This window comes from Schistocerca serialis, chromosome 9 (genome assembly GCF_023864345.2).
Source record: "Schistocerca serialis cubense isolate TAMUIC-IGC-003099 chromosome 9, iqSchSeri2.2, whole genome shotgun sequence".
NCBI lineage: Eukaryota > Metazoa > Arthropoda > Insecta > Orthoptera > Acrididae > Schistocerca > Schistocerca serialis.
The window spans coordinates 418051024-418076646 of record NC_064646.1 but is presented as its reverse complement, the minus strand read 5'-3'; the positions used below and the strand labels follow the sequence as shown (position 1 = coordinate 418076646).

At 45.3% G+C, this 25623-nt stretch overlaps 1 protein-coding gene across 2 annotated transcripts in view; it reads left to right on the top strand.

Moving 5' to 3' along the window:
- The window catches only part of LOC126419321 (L-dopachrome tautomerase yellow-f2-like), a 122771-nt gene that overhangs the window by 57450 nt on the left and 39698 nt on the right, over positions 1-25623 (top strand). For both annotated transcript variants that reach the window (XM_050086499.1, XM_050086500.1), the window contains exon 2: positions 13875-14190. In XM_050086499.1, the coding sequence (XP_049942456.1) occupies positions 13875-14190 (316 nt within the window). The remainder of the gene's footprint in view (positions 1-13874; positions 14191-25623) is intronic.

The window sequence follows — 25623 nt, the reverse complement described above, 5'->3', positions numbered from 1 at the left end:
GATGTTGAAATTAATTAAACCTTATAAATAGAGACAATGGTTTTTGTTCAGATTGTACATGGGTTCCTGCTCTCGCCTTGTCAGAAAAAAAAAGTGCGACGGGGGTCGTGTGACTAGGGCCTCCCGTCGGGTTAACCGTTTGCCGGGTGCAAGTCTTTCAATTGGACGTCACTTCGGCAACTTGAGCGCCGGTGGGGATGAGATGATGATGGTTAGGACAACACAACAGCCAGTCCCTGAGCGGAGAAAATCTCCGACCCAGCCGGGAATCGAACCCAGTCCCTTAGGATTGACATTCTGTCGCGCAGACAACTCAGCTACCCGAACCCAGTCCCTTAGGATTGACATTCTGTCGCGCAGACCACTCAGCTACCGAGGGCGGATGGGACAGGGATTGTACTGTTTCACCTCCTGATTATTAATTTCACTGTCGATATTTCTGACGACGGTCATCTATGGTTTGTGATGGCGCTAGTGTTTACAGTGTGTGTGTGTGTGTGTTTTATTTTCCCGGAGTTTCTCTGAAAATCGAGGTTTTAAATTCGCTTGCGCAGCGCTTACTTGCATTGAAAACGGCAGAGTGTTCTCCTGTTGAGCGGTTGTCGACGGCGCAACCCGGTTGCATTCCCGTAACTCATTTGAACGTCTCGATTTGATCACTCCCATTACGCACACAAAATTTAAGTTAGGAGAACATAATGAGAGATTATCGTTTCTTATTACTCGCACACTAATAAATATTTCACTCACTATTAATCATAGTGCTACTTCTTTAATAACTCCTCATCACCTTATCTTCACATGTAGTGTCAGTTAATTTTATTCTATTCATCATTTGATTATCAGCTATTTTATCAAATTTGACATCGATTACTGCTCCATATTATTCAACTAATCTAGCTCTGATTCACTTAAACTGAATACAGATAAAAAGCCACACACATCCAAATGAAAATCCCACATCGTTAAAACTATATTCCCCAACGAACGTCCGTTTGCCTGACAAAGATGTTGGCCGGTAGATATGGTTACTCAACAGTCTTCTGAGTGTTTTGATGCAGCCCGCCACCCATACCGCTCCTGTGTCAACCTCTTCATCCCAGAGTAGCGCTTGCATCCTACATCCTCAACTATTTGTTGAGAACATTCCAATCTCTATGTTCCCTACAGTTTTTACCCCCTACAGCTCCAGTGCTGTGGATGTTATTCGCTGAGGTCACACATCCTATTGTCCTGTCCACTCTTCTTGTAAATGCTTTCATCGTGTTTTTCTCCCCGCAGATTCATCAGAAATATTCATTTATCACCTCATCAGTTCATCTAATTCTCAACATCCTTCTGCAGTACCACGTCTCGAAAGCATTGATTCTTTTATTTCCTGTTTTCGTGTAGTCCATGGTTCATACCATATAATTCTGTGTTCCAAACTTACATTTTCTGAAATTCCTTCCTCAAATTAAGGCCGATGTTTGGTACTAAGAGGCTTCTTTTGCCCTCTCGTCTGTCCCAGTCTACTTTTTGTGTCTTCCTTGCTTCATTCGTCATATGTTATTTGGCTTCCAAGGTACAAAATTGCTTCACTTTCCTACTTCGTGATCCCCAATTTTGTTGTTAAACTTCTCACTTATCCGATCTCTGCTACTCCTCGTTGTTTGTTTTGTTACCTAAGGTTTCTTGACAGTTTCCTTCCTTCTGCCTACAAAGTTGTATGTCCAGCTCAAGTGACCGTTCATTTTAGAGATGTCCGTTCTTCTTCAACTGAACTCCCTACATGGTATTCATTAAAGCAGTATATACAGCCCTAAACAACTTCAAAAGCACATCATTCTTCACTGCTACAGAATCCCACATTGATTCATCAGCCTTAAGCTTCATCGTGCTCGTCGTCATTATTAAATTGCAATTTGCCTCCGTCTGCTCTTACGTAAGCCTTGTCCAATACCTGACTTCGGAATCTCTGACCATGATATAATTCGCCTGGAATCTTCCAGTGTCTCCGGGTCTTTTCCAAGTATACCTTCTCTTCTTGTAATGTTGAACAGTGTATTCGCTGTTACTATCTGAAATTTATTGCAGAACTCAATTAATATCTTTCCTCTCTAGTTCCTGTTACAGAGCCAATAGTCTTCGGTAGCTGTCTTCTATTCCTTGCCCCACTACAGCCTTCCGACCACATGTGCTTATTAGAATTCCATTTCTATTTCCATATTGAATTATAGTTTAGTAGCCTCATACATTTTCTCTATAGCTTCACCTTCTGCTTGTAACGTGGGCATGAAACCTGTACTATTGTTGCTGGCTTTGGTTCAGTGAAGATCATGAAGGAAATAATCCTTTTACTGAATCGCTCGTAGTGACTCCCTTTCTGCCCTTCCTTCCTGTTCATGAGAAATCCTACTCCAATATTATCATTTTATTGTTACTGTTGGTACTACCCTAGGTTCGTCTGACCAGAAATCATTATTTTCTTTCCATTTCATTTCGCTAACGCCCACTATTATCTAAGCTGACCCTTAGCATAACCCTTTCTCTAGTTCTGACTTCGCTACGACATTCCGACTACTGACACTTCACGCTCTGACTGGCAGAATATTACCCTTTCTGGGGTCATTCAGTCATTTTCTCATGGTCACCTCCTCCTTGGTAGTCCCCTCCGGAAGTTCCGAATGGTGATTAATCCGAAATCTTTTGCCAATCATCTTGACACTTTTTCATTAACAGGCCACATGACCTATGTATATAGATTGTGTGTCTTTAACGTAGTGATTACCATGACCTTCTGCATCCTCCTGCCGTCGATGATAGCTGATTCTCCCTCCTTTATTGGTAGTTTTCCATCCGAGGGACACGAAGGTGATCGAAATCTCTATCCACCCGTCTGCCCTCTTTAACAAGGGCGTTGGCAGAAGAAGTACGACTCCCTATGTCAGAAGTCTTCGCTCGTCACTGCTAACGATATTTATTCAAAATTTAAGCAATGGCTGGCTTCTAATCCAAGACCGACGACGTCTAAGGCGCTACCCCTAGATCACAGGATGCATCAGCATGGTATGGTTACAAAAAATGATACTGAGGAACTTGCTGGGTCTGGTCAAATGCAAACTCGGCTGTAAGATATGATCGTATATGACGTACCTCATCAATACAGACTGTCGTATTTTGATTAAATGTGTAGCGTGCTTTCAGACCATCGTCATACACGTCAGGACCAGCTGGATGAAAGTGCTGTAGGAGAGAATTGTCTTAGAAGAGGACATCCTTTGATGTTCTAGAGCATCAAGTTTATATCGTTGGGTTCGTCCCTCTGGAAGTGCATTACGATAAATATTCCGACAAGTCAACCTTGTTTAAAGGGATTCTGAACTCAAAACAGCCTGAATCCTGTACTTGTTACCATCAGATCGTGACGGGCTAGGCAAAATTTTTCGACAATAGGCCGATTACAGCAAAACTGAAGACCCTCACTGAAATCAATTTTGCATTGGCTCCCAGTCGCACTGAGACCAGACATCAGCACCAGGAACTCAGTGCACTAGCAGCAGCCAACAAGTCAGTACCTGGGAGGAGGATCCTTCTTTAGTATGCTGATGATACTGCTTTCCTAGCCCTTTACCCAACCCTCCATCTATCTCAGCAGACCCTTCTGTTCCTTCGCAACGTACCCTTCTAAGCTCCTCAAGGTTAGTCCTTCCAAACAGCGAGCAATTAGTGTTGCATGAACCACCTGCAGTTCTTTCCTACAAGACGTAAGCTTAACTGTTTAGACCCGTCCTATCCATGCTAATAACACTGAAAAATACCTCGATGATCAACCACAAGAGAACATGGTAACCAATGTAATAAACCATCCAACACAAAGGGTGCAATAGACTAAATTTAAAAGTACTAATTAGTTGGGTACGGCGACTGCAGCCTTTCACCGTCCCCTACCTCTAAAAACCCTTGAACCGACTGACGGTCATCTGAAACAGTGCTGAAGCCGTAGATTTCTGGTATTCCCTCCAAATCATGCAGCTTCAATCTTTTCGCTTTGCCCCGCACGTTACCTTCCTTATCAAATTCCCACCCCTCCTCACGCTCAAACTCGTCTCGCTTCTTTTCCCGTACACTGGCCAAACATCCTTCAGCACAGACCCTCTCCCAAATCTCATAAGTAATGAATCCTATCAGTTCTCACTCGTCCCCTTTCCCACCCCACCTCATATCAGGTTTAACTCCTTCCATGTTTCTCTATTTTATTCCTCTTCATACTCAGATCACATCTCAGTCTCCTATTTGATTTACCACTCCGCTCCCTTACCATCCATCCACTCTTGTCTACATCTACATCTACATTTATACTCCGCAAGCCACCCAACGGTGTGTGGCGGAGGGCACTTTAAGTGCCACTGTCATTACCTCCCTTTTCTGTTCCAGTCGCGTATGGATTGCGGGAAGAACGAATCTCTCTAATTTTACATTCGTGATCTCCTCGGGAGGTACAAGTAGGGGGAAGCAATATATTCGATACCTCATACAGAAACGCACCCTCCCGAAACCTGGCGAATAAGCTACACCGCGATGCAGAGCGCCTCTCTTGCAGAGTCTGTCACTTGAGTTTGCTAGACATCTGCGTAACGCTATCGCGGTTACCAAATAACGCTCTCACGAAACGCGACGCTCTTCTTTGGATCTTATCTGTCTCCTCCGTCAACCCGATCTGGTACTGATCCCACACTGATGAGCAATACTCAAGTATAGGCCGAACGAGTGTTTTGTAAGCCACCTCCTTTGTTGATGGACTACATTTTCTAAGGACTCTCCCAATGAATCTCAACCTGCCACCCGCCTTACCAACAATTAATTTTATATGATCATTCCACTTCAAATCGTTCCGTACGCATACTCCCACGTATTTTACAGAAGTAACTGCTATCAATGTTTGTTCCGCTATCATATAATCATACAATAAAGGATCCTTATTTCTATGTATTCGCAATACATTACATTTGTCTATGTTAAGGATCAGTTGACACTCCCTGCACCAAGTGCCTATCTGTTGCAGATCTTCCTGCATTTCGCTACAATTTTCTAATGCTGCAGCTTCTCTGTATACTACAGCATCATCCACGAAAAGCCGCATAGAACTTCCGACACTGTCTACTAGGTCATTTATATATATTGTGAAAAGCAATGGTCCCATAACACTCCCCTGTGCCACGCCAGAGGTTACTTTAACGTCTGTAGACGTCTCTCCATTGAAAACAACATGCTGTGTTCTGTTTGCTAAAAACTCTTCAATCCAGCCACACAGCTGGTCTGATATTCCGTAGGCTCTTACTTTGCTTATCAGTCGACAGTGCGGAACTGTATCGAACGCCTTCCGGAAGTCAAGGAAAATAGCATCTACCTGGGAGCCTGTATCTAATATTTTCTGGGTCTCCTGAACAAATAAGGCGAGTTGGGTCTCACACGATCGCTGTTCCCGGAATCCAAGTTGACTCCTACAGAGTAGATTCTGGGTTTCCAGAAACGACATGATACGCGAGCAAAAAACATGTTCTAAAATTCTACAACAGATCGACGTCAGAGATATAGGTCTATAGTTTTGCGCATCTGCTCGACGACCCTTCTTGAAGACTGGGACTACCTGTGCTCTTTTCCAATCATTTGGAACCTTCCGTTCCTCTAGAGACTTGCGGTACACGGCTGTTAGAAGGGGGGCAAGTTCTTTCGCGTACTCTGTGTAGAATCGAATTGGTATCCCGTCAGGTCCAGTGGACTTTCCTCTGTTGAGTGATTCCAGTTGCTTTCCTATTCCTTGGACACTTATTTCGATGTCAGCCATTTTTTCGTTTGTGCGAGGAGTTAGAGAAGGAACTGCAGTGCGGTCTTCCTCTGTGAAACCGCTTTGGAAAAAGGTGTTTAGTATTTCAGCTTTACGTGTGTCATCCTCTGTTTCAATGCCATCATCATCCCGGAGTGTCTGGATATGCTGTTTCGAGCCACTTACTGATTTAACGTAAGACCAGAACTTCCTAGGATTTTCTGTCAAGTCGGTACATAGAATTTTACTTTCGAATTCACTGAACGCTTCACGCATAGCCCTCCTTACGTTAACTTTGACATCGTTTAGCTTCTGTTTGTCTGAGAGGTTTTGGCTGCGTTTAAACTTGCAGTGAAACTCTCTTTGCTTTCGCAGTAGTTTCCTAACTTTGTTGTTGAACCACGGTGGATTTTTCCCGTCCCTCACAGTTTTACTCGGCACGTACCTGTCTAAAACGCATTTTACGATTGCCTTGAACTTTTTCCATAAACACTCAACATTGTCAGTGTCGGAACAGAAATTTTCGTTTTGAGCTGTTAGGTAGTCTGAAATCTGCCTTCTATTACTCTTACTAAACAGATACACCTTCCTCCCTTTTTTTATATTCCTATTAACTTCCATATTCAGGGATGCTGCAACGGCCTTATGATCACTGATTCCCTGTTCTGCACTTATAGAGTCGAAAAGTTCGGGTCTGTTTGTTATCAGAACCGTCTCAGCCTCTGATTCAGACCCTCCACTCGGCTCTGTACCAAAGGTCCACAGTCAGTCCTGTCGACGATGCTGCAGATGGTGAGCTCTGCTTTCATCCCGCTAGCGAGACTGGCAGTCTTCACCAAATCAGATAGCCGCCGGAAGCCAGAGAGGATTTCCTCCGATCCATAGCGACACACATCATTGGTGCTGACATGAGCGACCACCTGCAGATGGATGCAACCTGTACCCTTCATGGCATCCGGAAGGACCCTTTCCACATCTGGAATGACTCCCCCCGGTATGCACACGGAGTGCACATTGGTTTTCTTCCCCTCTCTTGCTGCCATATCCCTAAGGGGCCCCATTACGCGCCTGACGTTGGAGCTCCCAACTACCAGTAAGCCCACCCTCTGCGACCGCCCGGATCTTGCAGACTGAAGGGCAACCTCTGGAACAGGACTAGCAGCCCTGTCCCGCCGAAGATCAGTATCAGCCTGAGACAGAGCCTGAAACCGGTTCGTCAGACAAACTGGAGAGGCCTTCTGTTCAGCCCTCTGGAATGTATTTCGCCCCCTGCCACACTTCGAGACGACCTCCCACTCTACCACAGGTGAGGGGTCAGCCTCAATGTGGGCAGTATCCCGGGCAGCCACAGCCGTAGTCCGATCGGGGGATGCGTGGGACGAGCTGGCCGTCCCCGACAAACCCCCATCCGGACCCCCACAGTGATGCCCATTGGCAACAGCCTCAAGCTGTGTGACCGAAGCCAACACTGCCTGAAGCTGGGAGCGAAGGGATGCCAACTCAGCCTGCATCCGAACACAACAGTTGCAGTCCCTATCCATGCTAAAAACTGTTGTGCAAAGAACGTCTGAACTAATCTACAGCCGGCCAGTGTGGCCGAGCGGTTCTAGGCGCTTCAGTCTGGAACCGCGCGACCGCTACGGTCGCAGGTTCGAATCCTGCCTCGGGCATGGATGTGTGTGATGTCCTTAGGTTAGTTAGGTTTAAGTAGTTCTAAGTTCTAGGGGACTGATGACCTCAGCAGTTAAGTCCCATAGTGCTCAGAGCCATTTGAACCATTTGAACTAATCTACAGAGAGCACAAACAATTCGACAACACAAAAATTAAACGGTTATTAAAATACAAGATTGCCTAGTAAATGCAGTAATGCTGCTGACACACTGCTCGGCGGCGGGAGGAGACTACGCGATGTTACACTATTCAGGTACTAAAACGCGATTCTACAACTCTCAAATACTATAATACGCCAGAAATGTATGAATTAAACAATGCAAGTACCAAAAACACTCAAAGAAATTAAGATTTAAACTATGTAACAAATAAGTGAGCTAAGAGTATACGACTTGCTGCTGGCAGCTGCTTGTCCAACGGCGGCAGGGAGCACACTGGCTCTCTCTTCATTTACAACTCACTGAATCCCTCTGCTTATACTCCCATGCTACGACCCAATTGTAGCTCATTTTTCCCTCTCGTAAAACATTTCCATAGCAAGTCCTCAAATTTTCCGTGAATATACGGTGCTTCCTTTGAAGATGACCTTCGTTACTGCATTATACGTTTTATTTTTATAATAACTTTTTAAATTTAAAAACGAAGAAGAAGTGAACGCTTTTATAAATCAACCATCTTTTTAAATGTGTCTAAAAACCCACATATATGTTTCATCTTTTCCAAATTTTCGTGTAAATTTATGTATTTTAAATCCACTGAGCTAACAGGGGAACAATTGTACGGTTGGCAGTTAATTAGGCGTCCGTATAGAACGAGATGGATGAAACAACGATAAGACGAAAACGGTTTACATCGACAGATGCCAGAGACGCGTCAAAAGGTACCACAACTAGCCAGCTGAAATACTGACCACCTACAAACGAAAGTAGAGCCAAACAAAATCGGTTGAAGACTCGACATTTCATGAAACAGGTACGAGAGAGCAGGGAAATTTCATGAGTTCTGCAATAAATTTCACCCAGTAGTAACGAATGCACTTACGCCGTCCTTGGTGGATCGAGTTTGGGAACTGCGTCTGTTTATGACATAGAAGATAAGTTAAAACTGTTATCTGTTTCACTTTTCATTTATCCACATGACGCCTTTAGGCGGCTTATGTCCTCGTCTTCAGGTGGATCAGCGTATCAAATCACGTTTTTACTTACTTAATGTAGTCGAATCAACAGACTTTGTCTTGCGCTGTTGCACCACGACCAGTAAGCGGACACACACGCGCAATAGTACGCTGTTACAAAACGATACTGAGAAGGAAACTGATACGTGTTGCGACGTAAGCAGAATCAGAGAGCGATTCAACAAACGGATGTCTGATAAAACATTCCGGAAGTCGACTATTGCAGCGCAACAGCTGATGCAAACTTTACTTTGTAGCTAATACGTTTCCCCTTTCCAGGAGTTTATTCGTATCTGTTCCTTCAGAGGAAGCCGTCCGTTGCCGGCCGGTGCGGTCGAGCGGTTCTAGGCGCTACAGTCTGGAACCGCGCGACCCCTACGGTCGCAGGTTCGAATCCTGCCTCGGGCATGGATGTGTGTGATGTCCTTAGGTTGGTTAGGTTTAAGTAGTTCTAAGTTCTAGGGGACTGATGACCTCAGCAGTTAAGTGCCATAGTGCTCAGAGCCATTTCAACCATTTTTGAAAACGTCCGTGTTAAGCATGGGAAATGGTTTCAGCGAGAATTTAGAATAACTAATGTACGCAGTGCGTGCTCCCGTCCCTTCTAAAGTCCAGGCGACGACTTTGAGTCAAACAAAAAGGCTAGAATTTCTTCTAACAGGGAGGCCAAGATCTTTCAAAATGGTTCAAATGGCTCTGAGCACTATGGGACTTAACATCTTAGGTCATCAGTCCCCTAGAACTTAGAGCTACTTAAAACTAACTAACCTAAGGACATCACACACATCCATGCCCGAGACAGGATTCGAACCTGCGACCGTAGCAGTCGCCCGGTTCCGGACTGAAGCGCCTATAACCGCTCGGCCACTGCGGCCGGCTGCAAAGATCTTTAATTGAAGTAATTCTGTTTTTGTACTCCAAAAAAAACTGAAAATATGGGGAGCACTTTATGTTCGGATATATTTTTAAAAAACCAACGCCAGTTGCCACATACACTAAAACAGATAGACCGTGCTCGAACCAGGGAAAACTGCACTAACCACCACCCCACGTCCATCGGGTTTCGCAGTCGCCACTGCACGGAAAAATACCTTTCCTCAGTCGGCAGACAGATCTCTACATTGAGGTGATGAAGGTCATGGGATAGCGTTGTGCTAATACCCAGATGCTGGTAGTATCGCGTATAAAATGTATAAAAGGACACTGCATTGGCGGAGCTGTCATATTTGTTCAGGTCATTCATATGAAAAAGATTCCGATGTGATTGGGGCTGCGGGAATTAACGGACATTGAATGCTGAATGGTAGTTGGAGTTCGGTGCATGGGACGTTCCTTCAGAAACTGTTAGGGAATGCAATACTGCTAGATCCACAGTGTCAAGAGTGTACCAAGGATATCAAATTTCAGGCATCACCTCTCAACACGGACAACGCAGTAACAGACGGCCTTCACTTAACGACCGAGAGGAGCGGCGTTCGCGTAGAGTTCTCATTGCTAACAGACAAGCGTGGGACGTACGACGAACTATCCGTTAAGACCGTGTGATGAAATTTGGCGTTTATGGGCTATGGCAGCAGATGACCGACATGAATGCCTTTGCCAACAGCGGGACGTCGCCTGCAGCCCTTCTCATGGGCTCGTGACCATATCGTTTGGACCCTACACGACTTTAAAACCGTGTCCCGGTCAGACGTGTCCCGATTTCAGTTGGTAAGAGCTGATGGCAGGGTTCCAGGGTAGCGCAGAACGCACGAAGCCGTGGACTCAGGTTCTCAACAAGGCACTGTGCAAGCTGGCGGTGGCTGCACAATGGTGTGGGTTGTATTTACGTGGAATGAGCTGATTCCTCTGGTTCAACTAAATCGATCATTGACTGGAAATGCTTATGTTCGGCTACTTGGTGACCATTTACTACTATTGATGAACTTCATGTTCCCAAAAAACTATATCTTGTCATCGGGCACAATTGCTTCCCGATTGGGTTGAAGAATATTCTGAAAAGTTCATGTGAATGATTGAGACACCCAGATCGCCCGACGTGAATCGCATCGAACATTTATGGGACATAATTCGAAGGTCAGTTCGCGCACAAAATTCTGTACCGACTTCAGTTTCACATATTTGGACGGCTCAATATTTCTGCAAGGGACTTCCAACGACTTGTTGAGTCCATGCCACGTCGATTTGCGGCACTGCCCCAGGCAAAAGGAGGTCCGACACGGTATTAGGAGGTATCCCATGACTTCCGTCATTTCAGTCTACTCTGAGTGACTCATGAGAGTGGATCTTATGAAGGAGTCGAGACAGGACAGTTCAGCTGATAAGAGCGTTGCCCATAATAGGCAAAGCACTGTGTTCGAGTTCGAGTCGAGTAAAAAGTTTGTCCGTCAGAAATTTTGAGATATTTTCTGTCGTCATTTTGCGCACCCTCTGTCGTTCCTTAGTTAGTAACAAGATTTTGAGCGACTAGGAATGAACAGTTTAATAACCACACTATATACTGAGAGTAAATCGAAAAGTGACGACCGTAATGAGGAGTAGCAGACTTTAGTTAGTATGTTTCATCCCGTGGACCATTTGCACAATAGATCATAATGCCGGCCACCCTTAGGAGCCACCACATGCTATTGTCCACACCCCTCGTATCCGCTGAAAAGTCTTCCAGACCCGACCTCACGTTTTTCTGCCGTACTTAACACAAATGGCTCTCGTTCAGTCCCGCCTCACCCACACAAGAAAAACAAAAGAACAAGCAATGTCTCGACACCAGCTGAAATATCACAAATAAAAACCAGAGACCTTATTACCGGTTACATTTACAACAATAAGCTTCCTCGGCCGGCCCCTACTGAGACACAATAGTAAAATGATATCTAATAAAAAAATGAAAAAGAGTGAGAGGAGACAGGCCACAGGAGCTTATAACCTCACAAGCTTGTAGAAAGAAGCCAAAGGACAGAGCAGCTGGAGCGGGAAAGTCATCCTGCGTCACAAAGAAGTGACCACGAGGCAATGAACGTCACTATTCTGTCTGGCTGGATAGCCTGCAGAACACTTTTGTTCTACACAGTTATCACTGTGTCTTTTACTCAAGTAAAACAGTATTTATAACACAACTGAAATCTTCAATGTTTAATTCAGGTTTTATTCGAAAATTGTTGACTTCTAACGGGAAAAAGAGGGATGCTGTAGTAAAAATAAAGAAAACTATGCAAATTTATCACATAGCGAAACGAATTTTTCTGAACAAAATTTTAAAAAAAGACCGTAAAGCAAAAATTTATCAAATCTAACTTGAACACCTTGTCGAACTTACACAAAACATTTTTCTGTTAGTCATAAACAATTTTCGCATTTATCAGTAATAACAGAAAACCCTTTGCATTTGATAGTGATGAAGAACGTTCTGAGTACAAAATGACAAGAAAAATTATATAGGCATATATTTATTTTTGTATTTGTAGACTGTCCTTGCATCAAAAGTAACTCCTTTGGTTGTATAAAAGCTCATGAGTTACGCCATCGCTTAATTTTTACTTCTTATAAAATGCAACATACTTTCTGTGAGGATATAAAATACACAGGGGACTATCAGTGAGTGATGTGTGGTTCTAACTATGTGCCAAACAAAAAACCAAACAAACAAAAGAAAAGAAAGATGTCGTCGGCTCCCATTTTATCTCTTCCACATTCATTTATGTTTCTTTGGTTGCTTGATTAATTTGGGTGTAGGGACCAAAGAGCGAGGTCATTGGTCCCATCGTATTAGGGAACCATCCTGGCGCTTGCCTGAAACAATTTAGGGAAATCACAGAAATCCTAAATCAGTATGGCCGGATATGGGTTTGAACTGTCGTCCTTCAGAATGTGATATGTTTCTATCGCTACTAATCCTGTGGTATCATATGTCGATACTACCTTACTGGTGTGAAACCAATTGAAATTCATCGACAGTTGAAGGAGACATGTGGTGATGGAGTTATGGATGTGTCGAAAGTGCGTTCGTGGGTGCGACAGTTTAATGAAGGCAGAACATCGTGTGACAACAAACCGAAACAACCTCGTGCTCGCACAAGCCGGTCTGACGACATGATCGAGAAAGTGGAGAGAATTGTTTTGGGGGATCGCCGAATGACTGTTGAACAGATCGCCTCCAGAGTTGGCATTTCTGTGGGTTCTGTGCACACAATCCTGCATGACGACCTGAAAATGCGAAAAGTGTCATCCAGGTGGGTGCCACGAATGCTGACGGACGACCACATGGCTGCCCGTATGGCATGTTGCCAAGCAATGTTGACGCGCAACGACAGCATGAATGGGACTTTCTTTTCGTCGGTTGTGACAACGGATGGGACGTGGATGCCATTTTTCAATCCAGAAACAAAGGGCCAGTCAGCTCAATGGAAGCACACAGATTCACCGCCACCAAAAAAAAATCGGGTAACCGCCAGTGCTGAAAAACTGATGGTGTCCATGTTCTGTGACAGCGAGGGCGTAATCCTTACCCATTGCGTTCCAAAGGGCACTACGGTAACAGGTGCATCCTACGAAAATGTTTTGAAGAACAAATTCCTTCCTGCACTGCAACAAAAACGTCCGGGAAGGGCTGCGCGTGTGCTGTTTCACCAAGCCAACGCATCCGCACATCGAGCTAACGTTACGCAACAGTTTCTTCGTGATAACAACTTTTAAGTGATTCCTCATGCTCCCTACTCACCTGACCTGGCTCCTAGTGACTTTTGGCTTTTTCCAACAATGAAAGACACTCTCCGTGCCCGCACACTCACCAGCCGTGCTGCTATTGATTCAGCGATTTTCCAATGGTCAAAACAGACTCCTAAAGAAGCCTTCGCCGCTGCCATGGAATCATGGCGTCAGCGTTGTGAAAAATGTGTACGTCTGCAGGGCGATTACGTCGAGAAGTAACGCCAGTTTCATCGATTTCGGGTGAGTAGTAAATTAGAAAAATAATCGGAGGCCTTAGAACTTGAATGCACCTCGTAATTTACTAACAATACCAAACTATAGTTTTGGTAGAGCATAACTCTACGTGGTACTCTCGTTACGCTAAGTTTGGCTTCGCTAAATTTTTGTTTGCCCACGAGGCTTTGGCTACGTTCGTATTTGCAGTGAAGCTTTCCTCGCATCCGTAGCAGCTTCCTAAGATGCAGTGTGTTCCCAGGACTTTTAACAAAGGTACTGACGTGGACGTTTGGGCGCAGACGCGGCGCGCCATGACGACGTCGGCGCTGCTGACGACGGCGGCGACGCTGCTGACGTCGGCGGCGGTGCTGCTGGCGACGGTGACGCCGCAGGCGCGGGCCTCGGCCACCAGGGCCGTGCGCAAGGCGTTCTCGTGGCAGGCGGTCAGCTGGACGTGGCCCGAGCAGCCGGCCGCCGCCGACGCCTTGCGGGCCGGCTACACGCCGCACACCAACCTGCCGCACGGCCTCGAGGTGTGGCGCGACCGCCTCTTCCTGACCGTGCCGCGCCGCAAGGCCGGCGTGCCAGCCACGCTGGGATACGTCACCGTACACAGTGAGTGGCACCTCCGCTGCCCCCCACTCACCTAGAAGGTTTTACTGCTGTCGATGTCTTAACTGAAACACGTTATTGCACAGTTATACGAGAGGGGACCCAAAAGAAATCGGATTGTTGTCATAAGAAATTTATTGATGAACCTTTTTACAAAATTACTTCAATCACCTTCAAAATACTCTCCATTACATGCTATGCACTTGTCAAGTCTATTTTCCCACTGTTGCAAGCATGTTTGGAACTCTTTGATATTGTCCAGTGGCCTTTGCGAAGCTGTTTTTACCACCTCCACATCGTCATAACGCTCCCCTTTTAGCGTTTTTTTCATTCGTGGAAATAGGAAAAAGTCGCACGCGGCTAGGTCCGGCGAATACGGAGCGTGGGGAACGACAGACCACCTCTGAGATGCCAAATAGTGGGTCACTCGTAAGGCCGTGTGTGCTAGAGCGTGGTGATGCAGAAACCGGTCACATGATCGCCAAAGTTCCGGGCGTTTCCTCCTCACATCCTCTCGCAGACGCCTTAAAACATCCAAGTAAAAGTGGTGGTTAACAGTCTGGCCAGGGGGTACGAATTCCCGATGCACAATTCCACGAACATCAAAGAAGACAATGATCATCGTCTTCACATTTGACCTCACTTGCCTTGCTTTTTTTTTGGTCTGGGAGAGTTGGGAGTCCTCCACTGGCTTGACGCTTGCTTGGATTCTGGGTCATACCCGTAACACCAACTCTCATCCACTGTAATGACTTTGTTCAAGTCCTGACACACATTCATGCGGATGGTTTTTTGCTCCTGTGTGAGAAGGCGCGGAACAAATTTAGCAGCAACACGTCTCATCTGCAAATCCTTACTCAAAATCCGCTGGCACGAGCTCCAACCGATTCCTGTCTCTGCTGAAATTTGGTCGATCTTTTGACGGACCTTTTCAATGTTCTCCTCATTTCGCAATGTTGAAGGGCGTCGAGAACGAGCTTGGTCTTCAACACACATCTCACCACGTTTAAAGCGCCCAAACCACTCGAAAACCTGTGTGCGCCTCATTCCGTCCTTCTGGAAGCTTCCTGAAGCATTTGGTGTGTCTCCGTTGCAGTTTTTTTTAAGCAGGAAACAAATTTCACACCCACTCTTTGTTCTTTTAAAATTGCCATAACGACATCGCAGAGATAACCCGCCAACAGTCAGAGAAACACAATACCACACTTCCACGTTCAGCTCTACACTGACGCCGTCTGCACAGCTGCTTCATGAAGGTCTCTACTAACACCATCTAGCGTGAGAACTCTGCACTACGTTTACGAGTGGCAGCGCCCTCGGAGTCCGGTTTCTTTTGGGTCCCCCCTCGTACTTTCTTATGCCTTTCGAAAACTCTTTGGTGCGGTTCTCACTGAGGCAATACGTTACGCTTTCTTTTTTTTTTAGAATGAGATTTTCACTCAGCAGCGGAGTGCTCACTGATATGAAATTTCCTGGCAGATTAAAACTGTGTGCCGGATCGAGACTCGAACTCGGGAACTGTGCCTTTCGCGGGCAAATGCTCTACCAACTGAGCTACTAAGTCCCGGCGCATCCATCTCCACCTCCACCAAAACCACCTCCTCCCAAACACCCAATGTGGCTTTCGACCTTCCTTCTCTGCTGATGACCAACTCCTCCGCCTCACTCATCTCCTCTCCCTCCAGCTTAACTCCCGTCTCACCGCCATTTTTGTCTCACTTGACCTCGAAAAGGCCTACAACCGTGTCTGGCATCCCGGTCTCCTGTTTAAACTCCAAACCTACGCCCTTCCTATCAACTACATCCGTCTGGTGGCCTCCTTCCTCTCCCACCGCCCCTCCTATGTTACCATCCATCATGCCAATTCCCACACCTTCTACCCCTCTGCCGGTGTGCCCCAGGGCTCTGTCCTCTCCCCTCTCCTCTACCTCCTGTACACGGCAGATATGCCCCAACCCCCCCCCCCCCCCCAGTACACCTCTTGCAATATGCTGATGACGCCACATTCCTCGCCCTCGCTCCTTCCCTCCAACGGTCCCAACGCCTTCTCCAGAATCACCTTGACCTTTTTGCTGCATGGTGTAACCAATGGCTCCTGAAACTCAATCCTTCCAAGACCCAGGCAATCATCGTAGGTCGTACCACTCGCTCCTTCCGGCTCCTGGATTTCTTCCTTACTGTCTGCGCACATCCTGTCCGCCTCACCCCCACCCTCACCTACCTTGGCCTCACCATTGAGCGTCACCTCACCTGGATGCCTCATCTCCGCTCCATCCAATCCAAAGCCCACAACCGCCTCCGACTCCTCAAACTCCTCTCTGGCCGGACATGGGGGTTGCACCCCTCTACCATCCTCCATACCTACAAATCCTTCATCCGTCCCATCCTCTGTTTTGCCAGTCCTGCCTGGATATCTGCCCCCCCCCCCAAATTCTATCAGTCCCTCCAGATCCTTGAGCGTCATGCACTCCGCCTCGCCTTCCGTATCCGCCTCCCGTCCCCCACGCGGGTCCTCTATGATCTCATTCCTTTCCCCCATCTGCTCCTATTCCTCGAACATATCCGCACCCTCTACACCTCCCGCCGTCTTGAACCCCCTCACCCCCTGGTTGCTCCTCTCCTCTCCCATCCCCGCCCCCTGCCACGTCTTCACCGTTGTGTCCCCCCTACCCTCCATCTCTACACCCTCCATCTCCTTTCCCAAGGTGGCTTCCGTCTACTCCCCCTCCTGGATGATGCCCTCTCTACCTCCATTTATCCTTCCTATCAACTCTGATCCTCAATCCCCCTCCTTTCCTCTGTCCTTTCCCTGGGCTCCCTCGTCCCCCCCCCCCCTTCCGTCCTGTTTTCTCCCCACTAAACCTCTCCCTACCTCCCTTCTCCCCCCAGTCCTTTTGTATTCCCCTCCTCTACCTACCCCACTCCCTGTCGCGTCTGCCCCCCCCCCCCCTCTTATGGGTCCTCATCCTCCTTCAGCTCCTTTCCCAGCTCCCCCCTTCGCTTTTACTCTCCTTTCCCCCCTTTTTTGTTTTCCCATCTTCTGTCCAGTTTCCCCCCACCTGCTCTCGACTGTGGTGTCACATTTGCCAACTTTTTAGTGCAGTGTTCCAGTGACTATTCAGTGTTGTTTGTCTTTCTCGTGTTGCGAACAGAAACCATGCTGTCGCTAGGTGTGAATTTTATGTCCTTTGCGAACAGAATCCAGACTGTCGCCGTGTTTTTTTGTCTATTGTTTTCCCTGTCTGCTTTGTATGTATTTTTATTAGCGTCATCATCCCTGTATTGTTGTTTTAAGTTCCACGATTTCTTTTCGCCTTGTTACTCTCTAAGTCTCCGATTTTATCGCCTGTTTTTTTATTATTTGTTCTCTTGATCTTTGTCACAAAATCTGTCGGCTGAAGAGCGGCATACTAAGTTGCTGCCAGCCCGCCCCCTTCGGGGGGAATTGAAATTCAATAAATGAAAAAAAAAAAAAAAAGCTATTAAGCACGACTCACGCCCCGTCCTCACAGCTTCTGTAACGTTTGGAAGGTAGGAGACGAAGTACTGGCAGAAGTAAAGCTGTGAGGACGGGGCGTGAGTCGTGCTTGGGTAGCTCAGTTGCCAGAGCACTTGCCCGCGAGAGGCAAAGGTCCCGAGTTCGAGTCTCGGTCCGGCACACAGTTTTAATCTGCCAGGAAGTTTCGCGTTTTTTTTTCTTTATTGGTAATTTCACACCTGATACAGGAAGGCCAGCAGCGGCACATTACGCCACTTTTCGGCCACAGAGAAAACTAATGAGACAAAAGAAGACAAGCACAGAACAGACGGGGTCGACATACAAACGTAGACATACAAAAGTAAAACACATGGAGGCGTTTACGGGCGCAGAGTCCAAAATAAAAATGTTCAGACATGTGGGCACGCACAGTGAGGACAGATGGCACACGCGAACGTTATAGGACAAACGAGTAACACTGGAACACTTGAACACGAACACGACGACACACACACACACACACACACACACACACAAACACTAGGCGGTGATCTCTGGCGCGCCAAAGTTCACTGTTCGTGTGCGGGACCTGCCAAAAAGGGAAAGAAGGGGGAGGGGGGAGGAGGGAGGGGGAGGGGGGAGGGGGAGGAGGGAGAGGGGAGTGTGTAGATGCCAGTGGCAGTGGAGAAGGGAGGGGGAGGGGGTGGAGAGAAGGTAGGGGGGGTTGGGGAAGCCCAGGGGAGGAGGGAGGGAGGAAGGGAGAGAAAGGAGAGAGGGTGCCCTCAGGAGAAAAACACAGGGTGCAGAAGAGGAGGATCAAAGTTGGTAGGAGGGATAGATGGGGGGGGGGTGGGGTGAGGGCATCATCAGGGAGGGGGAGTTGCTGGAAGCCACCTTGGGCGAGGGTATGGAGAGTGGAGAGGTGGAGAGCAGGTGGGATGTGGGAATGCAGGCGCGGCAGCGGACGGGGTTGGGAGAGGATGGGAGAGACAAGCGGGTGATGGGGATTAAGTTTGCGGGAGGTGTAGAGGATCCGTATCCGTTCGAGGAAAAGAAGGAGGTGCGGGAACGGAATAAGGTCATAGAGGATCCGCGTGGGATAGGCGAGGCGGAGCGCTTGGCGTTCTAGGATTTGAAGGGATTTGAAAAAAGGTAGGAGGGGCGGAGGTCCAGGCGGGATGAGCGTAGCACAGAATAGGGCGGATAAGGGATTTATAGGTGTGGAGGATGGTGAAGGGGTCCAAACCCCACGTGCGGCCAGAAAGGAGCTTGAGGAGACGGAGTCGGGAGCGTCCCTTGGCTTGGATTGTGTGGAGATGGCAGTCCAGGAGAGACGATGGTCAAGGGTGAAACGATACGCGATGCTACTCACGATATGATGCAGAAGCAACCCACATTGGTAGAGAGCACAGGAACACAACTGACATGATTAAAGGGGGATCGACATGGTGACGGTCGAAAATTCACGAAAATATTTTATTACGTAAGTCGAATGTATACAGGGTGGTCCATTGATAGTGACCAGGCCAAATATCTCTCGAAATAAGCATCAAACGAAAAAACTACAACGAACGAAACTCGTCTAACTTGAAGGGGGAAACCAGATGGCGCTATGGTTGGCCCGCTAGATGGCACTGCCATAGGTCAAACGGATATCAACTGCGTTTTTTTTAACAGGGACCCCCATTTTTTATTACATATTCATGTAGTACGTAAAGAAATGTGAATGTTTTAGTTGGACCACTTTTTTTCGCTTTGTGATAGATGGAGCTGTAATAGTCACAAACGTATAAGTACGTGGTATCACGTAACATTCCGCCAGTTCGAACGGCATGTTCTTCGTGATACATTACGCGTGTTAAAATGGACCGTTTACCAATCGCAGAAAGGTCGATATCGTATAGTGATCAAAATGCCCAACGGGCGTGTGCTATGTATGCTGCTCGATATCCTGGACGACATCATTCGAGTGTCCGGACCGTTCGTCGGATAGTTACGTTATTTGAGGAAACAGGAAGTGTTCAGCCACATGTGAAACGTCAACCACGACCTGCAACAAATCATGATGCCCAAGTAGGTGTTTTAGCTGCTGGCGCGGCTAATCCGCACATCAGTAGCACATAAATTGCTCGAGAATCGGGAATCTCAAAAACGTCGGTGTTGAGAATGCTACATCAACATCGATTGCACCCGTACCATATTTCTGTGCACCAGGAACTGCATGGCGACGACTTCGAACACCGTGTACAGTTTTGCCACTGGGCACAAGAGAAATTACTGGACCATGACAGACTTTTTGCACGCGTTCTACTTAGCGACGAAGCGTCATTCACCAACAGCGGTAACGTAAACCGGCATAATATGCACTATTGGGCAACCGAAAATCCACGATGGCAGCAACAAGTGCAACATCAGCGACCTTGGCGGGATAATGTATGGTGCGGCATTGTGGAAGGAAGGATAATTGGCCCCCATTAAATCGATGGCAATCTAAATGGTGCAATGTATGCTGATTTCCTACGTAATGTTTTACCGATGTTACTACAAGATGTTTCACTGCATGACAGAATAGCGATGTACTTCCAACATAATGGATGTCCGGCATGTAGCTCGCGTGATGTTGAAGTGGTATTGAATAGCCATTTCATGACAGGTGGATTGGTCGTCGAAACGCAATACCATGTCCCGCACGTTCGCCGGATCTGTGGGGAAAGTTAAAGGATATTTGCTATCGTGATCCACCGACAACGCCTGATAACATGCGTCAGCGCATTGTCAATGCATGTGCGACCATTACGGAAGGCGAACTACTCGCTGTTGAGAGGAATGTCGTTACGCGTATTGCCCAATGCATCGAGGCTGATAGACATTATTTTGAGCATTTATTGCATTAATGTGGTATTTACAGGCAATCACGCTGTAACAGCATGCGTTCTCAGAAATGATAAGTTCACAAAAGTACATGCATCACATTGGAACAACCGAAATAATTTTAATTTAAAAAACCTACCTGTTACCAATTGTTCGTCTACATTTGTGAGCCATATGTTTGTGACTATTACAGCGCCATCTAATCACAAAGCGAAATAAGTGGTCCAACTAAAACATTCATATTTCTTTGCGTACTACACGAATATGTAATAAAAAATGGGGGTTCCTATTTAAATAAATGCAGCTGATATACGTTTTGCCTGTGGCAGCGTCATCTAGCGGGCCAACCACAGCGCCATCTGGTTTCCACCTTCAAGCTAGACAAGTTTAGTTCTTTGTAGTTTTTACGTTTGACGCTTATTTCGTGAGATATTTGGCCCGGTCACGATCAATGGATCACCATGAATTCATTGAGGAAGTATTCCCCAAAATATTATGAGAGGATTTCAAAAAGTAACAATTCCATGAGCGTTTGAAGCCGAGATTGCACGGCCCCTGGTAGACCCTCTGTATTATGGAAAAGATATTCGTGATAATTTCGACTCTGCTGAGAATATGACACACTACTCCACAAAAATTTATGGGATGATATTCGTCAACATTACTTCTGTCCTGCTTGCGAGCAATCCTCGTGCATCTGGCAGTGCGCTAAAGCAACCGGTGAACTGGTAAGTTACAAACACAAAACGCCATTGCTACAAGTCGTTGTCGATGCCATCACCCCTATTTATGCCGATCTGAGTAAACCTGATTTGATGGAGCGTTGTTTGGGCAGTTTTATGCAAAATGTGAACGAAAGTTTCAGTGGTCTCATTTGGACATACGCTCCAAACATAACATCCAGCCGAAGCGAAACTGTCAACATTGTTTCAATTTTGGCCGAATGTCTATTCAGTGTGGACCATACTGCCTTAATTCACGTGGCAAATGCCTTTCAGATCAAAATTGGCTATGAAATGCGCCGATTCTATGAAGATAGAGACGCCAGCGGCGATGATCTCAGAGACGAAAGGCGCCTTGAGGACGAAAATGAGGGCTTGTCAGGTCAAAGTAGCAGAAAGCGGCCATTCACTATTAGGGGCGATAGTTATCATGGATCAGGCTTCGACAATATCCCATGAGCTTCAGGTTTTGTCCCATTTTATATGATAAATCCTGGTCAAACTGTGAACGCGTTTTTATAAAAATCACGTTTTCCGGAATGTTTGTTATCGCCATCGCTATAGTTTTCATCCGATTTTAATCATTTTTGGTCTCTATTGAAGCAGACAATTCTCTTCAGTTCACCGCAGCCGATTTTTTATGTTAATACTGAAATTTCTATAATTTAGTTTTTTTCGTTTTTTTGTTTGCAAAGTCCTACGATGAATTAAAATTGCATCTGTAAGTATCAGGGTGATATGTTAATTTCACGTTATAGCGACAACCGTCGATCTACTCATTTCAGAGCTGCGATGGGAAACTCCTAATTACACAATGAAGATATTAATATTTTTGAATAAAAATACCAATAGAAAGTTCAACTTATGCTTTACTCATTGCATCAAACCCCATTTGTCAACTACACTCCACTACGGACGAAAAAAAAAGCTCTAAATTTGAGCAACATTTTCATCCGTCACCCTGTGTTCCTACCCCTTGGTAACTTTCACTTCAAAAAAATCGATATTTTATTTTTCATCTTAAATTGATATTTAGAGCTTTTTGAACAAAATGGTGGTTAAAATTATTGAACTGGACATAAGGAAGTTGTTTAAAAATGAATTTAAAGACCTGTCTATGTGTATCCTACACATTCTTGTTTCAGCTGCTTTCACACTTCAATGTCATCATTAGATTCTTGCTCGAGAAGCGTATACTATACAGTTCTTTTGCAAGCTAACACCACTATTAGAAGATACGCTTTGCGATGTTCTTATGTTTGCCTTGCCTATATTTGGCTTTCGAGCGTTGTTTTTCTTACAGACTTTCCTGTAGTTCGAGTTCCTATTCTCAGAGTTACATGCCTGTAATTCATTTTAATGTGGGGCAGTTAGGAGGCGTGAAGTTCTGCAATTGCCAGGAATACATTCTGCGTTTAATATAAGATAATCATTCTTACCAATTGATTCCATGAGAGTGACCGATGCTGAGAAGTGAGTCCTTGAGGCAAATGAAGATGTCAGAATCTCAAGGAGAAACAAGAAATAGATAAGATGAGGAACATGTAAACCATGAAAATTAGGCAACTGGAATATATTAGAAACAACAAAGGTCAGTCATAGGTCAAATATATCTTTGAACTGAATTTCTCGAGAGTTAAATTTCGTGGTATGTTTATTCTATGCACAAAATACCTATTTGAACTAAAGGCACTATTTGGAGGAAAGTGGACTACAAACATTTACCGTGCTATCAACATGAAGGAAAATACATACTGATTAATTATAAAAAGTAACCTTAGTTTGGATTACCAGATGTAAATATTTCTAGAATAAAAACTTGTGGTTGAAACGACATGATTGTAGTCAGCTTTTAAGATAGATATGTTGTTTTTGTGTACCTAAGGTTTCAAGCGTGTAAGTAAGTCAGTTACACAGTGCACAGATTCCAAGTGTGGGGCCTGTACATAAAAATGTATTTAACTGATCTTCACAAAACATTGTAATACAAAAAGCTCAGCGTCAGAACTAACGTGATTAATATGAATCAAGATGTTCAGCAAGAAACACGCCTATTTTCCCACAATTTTGATGCCACTAAGAGTTCACATTTCTTAGTAACAGCTGTATAATGTTTATGAAAATTATTGGTATTTTTCCAAGCATTTACATCGTAGTTACCGTAACTGGTTCACACTGGGACGACAGCGATGTAACATCAATACAGTTCTCTGCGTATGGCCTAGAGCGAAACGGAGTGTAAGTTTCTCCGCGCAACTGCATCGTATGATACAGGAGGACAGAAATTTCAAGTCATATGTTGTGGTTCAAAATAGTTTTATGTGGATGAAGTAACGGTACAACCGTCTCTGTAGTTATTTTCTGTGTAAAAGTTTACTTCTCGCGTAAAAACTTAAGGAACTACTGTTTTGGGATTCACATTTGTTCTTCGAGATGCAATATTTCCATTCTGAGGGAATTATTCGAAAAAAAGTTAGATTCTTTGGCATCTGAATTCTGATAACAGAGTTCGATAATGAACTGGTTCTCTTTTCCTACAGCTCATATTTGTTGATAATTCTAAATTAAGTAAAACACAGCACATATTTTGAAAACCTTGCAATAAGAAATGTAGTCACCCTCCAGTTTACATCTGATGCAATTTGGACCATACAATGTTGCATACCAAATGTAGCTAGCATATAAAATTGCTTTAACGCTGTAAGGAGAGCCATAGCTTGAATAGATACGTAAAATACATGAAAACTGTTCAAGAAGAGACTGGTAGCAATGCGCCGCACACGAAGCTATCGCCAACTGCTGTGTCTTGTTGCTTGGTATCGCTCCCGTGGCAACCCGAGTGTCGCAAGGATAAGTATTGCACCACGCGCGTGACGTAGCATATCACATACAGTATCGCCTCAGTGACATCTGCGTCTTACCGAGTGAGGTGGCACACGGGATTCGCATATGGGAGGACGGAGGTTCGATTCCACATCCAGCATCTAGATTTCGGTTTTCCGTGATTTCTCTAAATTGCTCAGCGAAATGTGGTTAAGATGAAATACAAGGCGACCAAAATCTGCTATTGGGGTTGAAATATCATCAAGTGGAGCTCTCATGCCTTGCTTCGTCGTCCAACAAGATAGGCCAACGCTACAGAGATAAAGTATGTTTCGTCTTAGCATATTTTACACAAGACGGTCAGCTACACTCCTTGAAATGAAACTACAGTATATACTAATACATAGTGTATGTGGAGCTTAGAAAAGTATTTCAAATGTGTCAATGAACACATTTTGAAGTGAATAGCTTTTGTGAGAAAAGGAAACGATCGAAAGATTTGATAGTATGATGGAAACTGGCATGAGACCGCTATTTTACAATGTTTAAAATACAATAGCCGACTCTGGTCGCACTCTCCTTCAGTTTTCACACATTTCTCGGGTACTTTTGCCAAAATTATAATCTTCAAAATTAAAGAGGGTTATATCTTCTTTTCAATAGCGTTCATTAAAAACGTGATTCGCTGCGTTTTTTTTTTTTTTTTTTTTAACAAAAGGGTACTTGCTTCAAAATATCGATTGATACAAGAGTACTACTTACCCCCTCTGCCTATTATCGTTTGATATAAACCTCATTCCCATATCTTGAACAATTCACCGAATATAAGACTTACATTGTATACTGAAATAATCACAATTCTTTAAAAAATCCTGCACGTTTTCTTTTTGACAACCCACTTCATTATTCTTAGTATTCGTCTTTTATTTTTAATTATCAGCTTTCATAACTTGCTCTTCCCCACAACAGCTTACCATACCGTACCCATCTCGTACAGGGCTTTAAAAAAAGTCTCACATATCCTACAGGAGACAGTGTGGGTCAGAACTAGAAGACTGACTGAAAATGACTTGCAAGTTCGTAGCGCCCTCCATCGGTAATGCTGGAATTCAATATGATGTTGGCCCACTCTTACCATTGATGACAGCTTCCACTCTCCTAGGCATACGTTCAATCAGGTGCTGGATGCTTTCTTGGGGAATGGCAGCCCATTCTTCATGGAGTGCTATACTGATGTTGGTCGGTGAGGCCTGGCACGAAGTTGGCGTTCCAAAACATCCCAGAGGCGTTCTTTAGGATTAAGGTCAGGACTCTGTGCAGGCCAGTCCATTACAGGAATGTTATTATCTTGTAGCCACTCCGCCAACGACCGTGCACTAGGAACAGGTGCTCGATTGTGTTGGAAAATGCAGTTGCCATCCCCGAATTGATCTTCAACAGCGGGAAGCAAGAGGTTGCTTTAAACATCAATGTAGGCCTGTGCTATCATAGTGCCACGCAAAACAACAAGAGGTGCAAGCCCCCGCCATGAAAAACACGACC